This window comes from Copadichromis virginalis, linkage group LG13, assembly GCF_057382275.1.
Source record: "Copadichromis virginalis isolate Kocher_CV1m ecotype Utaka linkage group LG13, C_Virginalis_male_GT1.1, whole genome shotgun sequence".
Classification (NCBI taxonomy): domain Eukaryota; kingdom Metazoa; phylum Chordata; class Actinopteri; order Cichliformes; family Cichlidae; genus Copadichromis; species Copadichromis virginalis.
The window spans coordinates 17,599,688-17,608,057 of NC_140630.1; the positions used below are offsets into that span (position 1 = coordinate 17,599,688).

The 8,370-nt window shown below is 39.4% G+C and overlaps 1 protein-coding gene across 1 annotated transcript; it reads left to right on the forward strand.

Moving 5' to 3' along the window:
- The first annotated feature begins 308 nt into the window (after positions 1-308).
- On the forward strand, positions 309-2,082 carry LOC146695475 (uncharacterized). The gene has a single exon (XM_085477670.1). The coding sequence runs from the start codon at positions 499-501 to the stop codon at positions 1,807-1,809; it is 1,311 nt and encodes a 436-aa protein (XP_085333796.1). The 5' UTR covers positions 309-498; the 3' UTR covers positions 1,810-2,082.
- The last annotated feature ends 6,288 nt before the right edge of the window (positions 2,083-8,370 follow it).

Here is an 8,370-nt window from a genome sequence, read left to right on the forward strand (position 1 = left end):
TTCGTGCGCACGTTATTCCCATTTCGTGGGCACAAGTAGTATTTTGTGGCCACAATTTACTTATTTTTGGACCATGTCATCAGAGGGGCTCCGTACCCTTCTAACTTACACCCGCGATATAAACACTCGGTAAGAAGGATCCTAAATATGTTGAAGAATAAGAAATTAAAACTTTATTGAAAATGGCAAAATACACCCGTGTTTTCTTTAAAATCCTATTTGATGTCACGTGATAGACGTTAGCCGAACGCCATGTCTCAGCGTAATTTGCTTATAGAACGTGTTAATGTTTGTTACAGTGAAGTAACCACAGTAACGGGCAACAAGTAAACACAGTGTTCGGTATTTTTCTTTAGTGTGTTTTCGCCGGTTAGACGTTGACATCGCCACATTTCTGAACATATTTAAACAAGTTTTGAATTCGTCTTTGCAAAGATTTTCCACTCGTCTTCAAAAAACAAGAAGAACATCAGTCTACTTGCGTTGGTTTGTTTTGCAATGTCTCAAAACATCTATCAACCGCGTTACAGAGGACCTCCTCCTCGCTGCGGTGGGCAGTACGGTCCCCCCGGTGAATACAATGGTCTCAGAAAAGCTTTTGAGAACTGCAGGAGGGAAAACCTTCGTCTACGAGAGAGCGAGTACCAACTGCGAAGTCGCCTAAACGGTCTTCTGGTAGAGAGGAGCAATTTATGTCATAAGGATGGGCTTGTAGCTCTTAGAGAAGAAATGGAGTCCAAATACAAGCAACTGGAGAAAAGAAATGAAAAGCTAGAAGAAGAAAACAAAATACTAGAAGGGAAGCAGCTAGACTTGGATGACTTGAAGGAAAAGCTGTCAGACATGTACTCAAGAATTAAAGCAGAAAATGAGTACCAGCAATTTCTAAGGGAGAAACATTCAGAAGTCCAAAATTTGAAGGAGAAATGTCAAGACCTGGAACAGAAGCAGGCACTCTTGGAGGACAAAAATAAAGACATGGAGGAAGAGAAGACAAAACTGGAGAACAAAAATAAAGAATTGGAGGAAGAGAAGACAAAACTGGAGAACAAAAATAAAGACATGGAGGAAGAGAAGACAAAACTGGAGAACAAAAATAAAGAATTGGAGGAAGAGAAGACAAAACTGGAGAACAAAAATAAAGAATTGGAGGAAGAGAAGACAAAACTGGAGAACAAAAATAAAGAAATTGAGCAAGAGAAGAAAAAACTGGAGGACAGAAATAAAGAATTTGAGGAAGAGAAGGAAAAGGTAGAAGACAAATATACAGCGCTTGAGCAGAAGCATAAAGAAGTCCAGGACAGGAGCACAGAAATGCTTCAGGAGAAGATCCAACACCTGCAAAAATATGAAGAGCTTGAGAGGATTCACAAAGAACTGCAAAGCAGAAACAGTGAAATCCAGGAGGATCAGAAAAAGCAGAAACAAGAGGAGCTTGAACAAAAGGGCAAAGAAGAGGATGAAAAATTTGACAAACTGCAGGAAGATTTTGAGAAGATTCAAGCAGACAATGAAAACCTCAAAGAAAATAACACACAGGAGATGAAAAACGATGAGTTGCAGGTGCAAGAAAAGCAAAAGAAAAAAGGATCCAGCTTTTTCAAGAGGAAGTCAAGCAAGAAAGAGGAAAAACCAAAACAAGACCAGGAAAGTGTAGAGAAAGAAGAAAAGGTAGAAAAGATAAACGGCAAAGTAGAAGAAAAAGCGAAAGGAAAGAAGAAGACAGGCTGCTGGAGCTGGTTTTTCAGGAGTAAGAAACGTTCTGGTGAGATGAGAGTGGAAGAGGCTGCTGAGTCTGGACAAGTGTAGGAGGTTCTCCATTTCATTACTATTCACATCTCCACCCGGATCCTCCCTGCACCTCCCTCTACCCTTTGTCTACCCCCTTCTTCCCTCCTTCTCCCTCTTCACATCTCCACCCCACCCATATCCTGCACCTCCTTCTACCCCCTTCTTCCCTCCTTCTCCCCCTACCCCTGCAACCTCCATTTGCCATGTCCATCGACAGGTCTTTCTATGTGAAGATCTGTTTCCTCTGTATCATAATAAAAAATAAAGTTGAACAAAATCAGAACTAAATAAGCATTTCATTTTATGAGAAAGCACAATTATACAACCTGTTTCTCTATAAACTAAAAACCAGTGGATAAACAGACTAATGAATAGGTAATAAAACTTGTTAAATATGACTGACTGTGACTCCCCTTGAAACCTGTTAAAGAAACATAAGTATTTAGCTTTCAGGAGGTAGAAATGCTGCCACCTTTTGGGGAATTATAAGGATGGTGTACGTTGTAGACCTTTCAGCTGTGCATAAAATCACAGAAAAATATACGGTCACACCACACAAAAATGAGAGTCTTTCTTTAGCTGTGTACTTCTATCTATAAATTAGCCTTCTTGTTATTTTAATGATCATAAATTGTTTGGGATGCTGTTTAAATTACACAGACACCAGGGAGCTGATACAGCAAGACTAGTGAAAACTGAGTATAATAAATTAAACTAGAAAACGAAAATTTCAGAAGAAATTTTAAGCGTGCCTATGCTGCTGCCAATGAGTGTAGTTTGTGTTAGTAAAGAGCAACTTGTACTTCGGTCCCATTAAGCAATGGTTTAACAAATTTCACTGCACACTATAAAAGGAATCTGGATTTAAATATAACATAGTACTGTTGGATTAAGTGTAGGAAACACTAGTATAAGGTGTCTATGGAACAAATCTCCTTCAACATTCATAATGACCAAAGTGAGGACAAAGTGAGGATCAGTCAGCTGATTGTGTTTAAGGTAAAAGCATCTATAGACACTGAGATTGCTCCATATTTTAGTGAGATAACTCCAGATGTCTGTGGGTTTTGTCAACTTTGGGTGAACAAAAGCAGAAAAATGGTAAAAGATTCAGACATTGAAAGTCTGGTTTATTTCATGAATACAATGAAACATTTTACAGTCCACAGAGCAAAGTAGCATACATGATAATGGATACTACAACATAACACGGACAGCGAGAAGCAAAACCCATTGTCTTACCAGCTGTTATATTCTTTAAACTTAAAATAAACCTTTGAAATTAGAGTTTAGTCTTTTAAGTCATCTATTTAAAAAAAAATGAATCAACACTTGTTTCTCTCAGCAGCATTACTGAAGTGACACTTTAACGATGCTTCTTATCACAGTCTTTATGATGAAAAAACATGTTCTCTCATTAGCAGATGTAGCAGAATACATTTATTGCAGTGTATGAGCTACACTTCTTGTAAAAAAAAAAAAAGAGAAAAAAAAGCTGATTGGAAATGCATTCCAGCTTTTTGAATTTTCAGTCTTTGATGGATTTAATATGAACAGCCACATAAAATTTATTCCAATTTTTTGCCTTTGCTTCAATTAAGGTGTGTCTTTAAAGCTACGATACCTTTCTTGTTCAAAAAGTTTACTGACACAGTAAAGACGTAGCTAGGGAACTCAGTAAGTATGAGCAGCAATAGCTTAGGGACACTTTCTCAAATAAAGAGGATTTCATCATCTGCAGTTCGTGAAAAAAGTGCCACATTAAAAACAAATCCGCAGATCCGCAAATTATGGATAGCTACAGACTCTTTTCAGCTATTGAGGTATACTTATGCACTTATCAGCATACAGTTTAAAGGCTTGCATTAGAGTGCATTGGTGTCCAGTTGGGCATCTTTTATGGTTATACCACTGTGAATTTTGCTATATAAATATGCTCAAGACTCTATCATATGTTTGACATCCAGCTAAAAATTCGAAAATATATATTTTTAAATCAGTAACTTTGCAAATTTAGAGGAAATGTTTTTTGGACAACAAATTAGTCACATTTTAAAAACAGTTTGAATAATCTGCGCTGACAGACAGACATTTATGAAGCGCCGGCTATAACACACATGCTTACCGTGTGAAAGGACCGCGGATGTCTTGGAGCAGAGAACCGCGTTGTATTGTTGCTTTTCTCTTAAGCAACGCCAGCCAGTCAGAAACGCTCTGTGTGGGTAGAAAATGGTCTGCACCGGCGCTGGTCCTGACGCGAAATGGCGAGGGTCTCACGCTTTGAGTAACGCTTCATATAGGACCGGGGGGCTTCCAAAAACAATAGATGGTGGGCCGATAAGTCTGGGGGCGATACACCTGCAGGGCATCACCTTGCTGTGCAAGTTTAAAACAATGAGGGTGGGGCACGCAGTTGCTGAGCTCCGGTGTAATTTGCCAAGATAGGTCTGGACTTCAGACTTCAGAAAATAGGCGATACCCTGCTCGACTGGTACATCTGCAGGGCTTTTACCTTGTCGAGGGTTAGGGTTAAAGAGCCGATGCCGGCCACCTTAAACAATAGGTCGGTCCCCGCTTTTACACCTGTCGGCTTTTACCTTTTCCTAAGGAATCCCAACAATTAAATGATACCCACGGTGGGCTTTTGCGTTCCTGAACAAATTCAAAAAATTAACCAGCTGCTGAAAGACGGATGGGGCTTGCGAGACTGGTTTTAGAAGTATCACTGCAGCATTTATTTCTAAAGGGGCTGAATGTTATTTGTGACCACCTATTGCATTAAAAACTAGCAGCCTCTGTCTCCCTCTTGGATTAACATTCCGAAATCCAGATTTTTAAATAAAATGATCGCATCAACCGGTGAAAGAAACCCCAGTGGATGCGTAAAAACTAGTTAAATTAAAACTAGCGCTTTGATTAACACTTGTGAACAGTCATGAAGGCTGAAATTACCCGTATAGAAGAAATTCCCGCTTGTGCCGTTTTTAAATAAATAAATAAAATGCTTGCATTGCCGCATGCTGTGACATCAGAATCACAAAATGAGTGTGATTAAAACTAGAGATGGACCGATCCGATATTACGTATCAGTCCGATACTGGCGCAAATTACTGGATTGGATATCGGAGAGAAATAAAAAGTGTAATCGATTCATTAAATATCAAAAAAGCACCTCACAAAACTTGCAACATGGCTCAGCTCATAACCATAGCACGTCAGAGCAGTGTGCTCACATGATAGAGCGCTGTGGCGTGCAAGACCTGTTGTCTGGTTGAGCATTCCTACCAAACCGGCATTTCATCTCAGACAAAGTTATCCCAGAGAGAAGTAAAGCAAGTGTGTAAGTTCATCTCTGAATGTTTGTTAAGCATTCCAGCGTTAAGCTTAACAACCTATATGGAGCGACTGCCTTTCTCTCCCTCCCTCTCCTGCTGCTACTTCAATCCTGAAACTGATCAATGATCAGCTGAAAGAAGAAAATAGGAAAGAAAAGTATTTCTTTGTGCCCCCCTTTCCCTGTTAATGCCCCACCTGGCCCACCTGGCAAAAACTTTGCTAGATCCGCCCCTGCACAGTTACCAGCTGTCAGCTACACAGAAAAAGATTCTGGTGTCACTTGTCTCTCAGAAACAGTTCATAACTTCCCTTCAACTCAATCATGTCAACCTAAAAGGTAAATCTGTTTGTCCATCACCTCTGATGATTCAGTAAGGACATCTCCTGGTTTCATCTTCATGTTTCCCTCTCACCAGATATCCAAACCGATATAATGACCAGCAGCTTTTACAGCTGGGGCTCCAGCAAACATCACCTGATACTAGAAATTTATATCAAATAAATTCTAACAACAGCTGATCAAGCTTAAATGTGCTGCTCGACATCCCCCAGTTTCCCCGCTCTGGCGCAAAGTGGGTGATAAACAAACATTCTAGCTGAAGTACAGGACAAACTGTGTTCTTTTTCAGCTCAATACCAAACGCTAATATTTTCTCTGAATGCCAGACGATTGCGTTTTTACTGGACGGTTGGCAATTCTACTAACTAACCTTATGAATAAAATAAAGTTCACTATGGTATCAGTAACATCAAAGCACCCACCCAGCTGTATAGAAACTCCGTCATGCTAGCTAGCAGTACCAGTTATTGTAACTGATTGTAAGTCAGCACAACGAAAATAAACTACACCTAAACTTGGTTTATATCTGATCCCAGATAGACTGCAGTTCATACCTTCTTACCTGCAATTCAGTTCACCTGATGCTCTGACCGCAGCCGCCTTGGGTCTGCTTCTTCTGCCTTCGGTTTCCCTCATCCACTGGCTGCTCTCTGTTTGAGCTCCGCCACCACCAAACAACTGAGTTATTTTTTCACATCGACCAGCATCTGGATAATCCACCACCTTCCACTGTTTATACCGTTACTAAAATGAATACATAAATCATCAAAAGTCCAAAACACGTAAAAAGTCCAAAACACATAAAAACTCAGAAGCACGTAAAAACTCAGAAGAACGTAAAAACCCCAAAACACAACAGAAGTGCTCAAGAATGCTAGGTGCAGTGCTGAGCTTTTGTTACCCAGTGGCTACACAAGCTAGCAAGTACCAACGACTGGATTTGGTGTGTGGTAGTAACAGGTAAATTTACTTTTTTTAAAAAAATTATTTGAATATATATGTGTGCTTGTGTATAAATACACAAACAATACACATATGCTTTCAATTGTGTAATTTAAGTGATCTAGGTAGCTCTGTTTTGGAAGTTCAGTTAATGCTAGAAATGTGTTTTGGAATTTAGTGTAGTGTAAAGCGCTTTGGGGTCCTATGGACTAGAAAAGCGCTATACAAATGCAGGCCATTTACCATTTTTGGAATTTGTACATGTTTTGTCTTTAGGTGCCACTGCATATATTTATATATAAACATATATAAATAAAACCACTTTTTTTTACATTAGTAATTCCTTTTGTGCATAATTTTATATTATTGTTAATAATAAATAAATTAAAGCAACAAAACAACCTGAAGAGCCGAAAGACCCGGGTCTTTTTAGTGAGTCGAGCTGAAAGAGCCGGTTCTCTAAAAAGAGTCGGAAATCCCATCACTTAATAATAGTGATGGGTCGTTCGCGAACGAAATGGCTCTTAGAGCCGGCTATTTGACGTGAACGACGCGAGCCGGCTCCTTATCGCGAGCCGTCACGTGGGGTTTTTTTTTTTTTTTCTCTCAGCCTCTCTCTCGCACTTTTTTTCCGCTTCACTCTGCACGCGAGCCTTGTGCTTTACGCTGGGCAGAGGGGGGAGGGGCGGTAGTTACACTCAGTAGCACAAGAACAGAGCCAGAGAGAGAGAAAGAGAGGCAGGGACAACAACATTAGAAAGGTATAGTAATCATCCACAACTATTTTCGGTTGCAGATGATAAAGGATTGAGAAAGTTTATTCATGCAGGTCCATATGACAGAGAATATGCATGTTCTTTTAGTTTTCATATTATAATTTATATTTAATTGTGTTGTGGTTTGCAGTGTTTTGTGTTCTTTTCACTATTTGTGAAAGGAAAAAGCTGAAAATTTAAATAGTTAAAACTTGAAATGTGAATAGTTGATTTTTGTATTATATGATTTATTTATTAAATTTTATGTGGAGTGAATAAATAAAAGTATATTTACGGTGGCCCCTAGAGACAAAGCACATACAAACTTCAAATCACGTACGAACTCTGAAGCATGTACAAACTCCAAAACACGTAAAAACACGTACAAACTCCAAAACACGTAAAAACTCCAAAACACGTAAAAACACGTACAAACTCCGAAGCACGTAAAAACTCAGAAGCATATAAAAACTCAGAAGCACATAAAAACTCAAAACACGTACAAAAGACAACAGAAGTGCTCCAGGATGCTGGGCACAGTGTTGAGCCTTTGTTATCTTGTGGCTACACAAGCCAGCAAGTACCAACGACCGGATTTGGTGTGTGGTAATAACAGGTAAATGAACTTTTTTTAAAATTATTTGAATATATATATGAGTGCCTGTGTATAAATACACAAACAATACACACATGCTTTCAATTGTGTGATTTAAGTGATCTAGTAGCTCTGCTTTGGAAGTTCAGTTCATGCTAGAAATGTGTTTTGGAGTTTATACGTGTTTTGTCTCTAGGGGCCACCGCATATATTTATATATAAACATATATAAATAAAACCACTTGTTTTTACGTTAGTAATTCCTTTTGTGCTTAATTTTATATTATTGTTAATAATAAATTAATTAAAGCAACAAAACAACCTGAAGAGCCGGTTCGGAGCCGAAAGAGCCGGCTCTTTTTAGTGAGCCGAACCGAAAGAGCCGGATCTCTAAAAAGAGCCGGAAATCCCATCACTACTTAATAAACTAAGGACTTCTGGGAAGTGGACTCCTCCCCTGTCCCGCCAGCTTTTAGCCAATCCTGCGTGATCTTCCTCCCACGCCCAGGAGTTTTTCACCATAAACACCGCCCCTCCTGTTTCGTCGCACGGCGCTGCCTTAACGGGCAGTTTAGAAACTCGTTTTTGTTTTAACCCTCAGCTTCATGCGA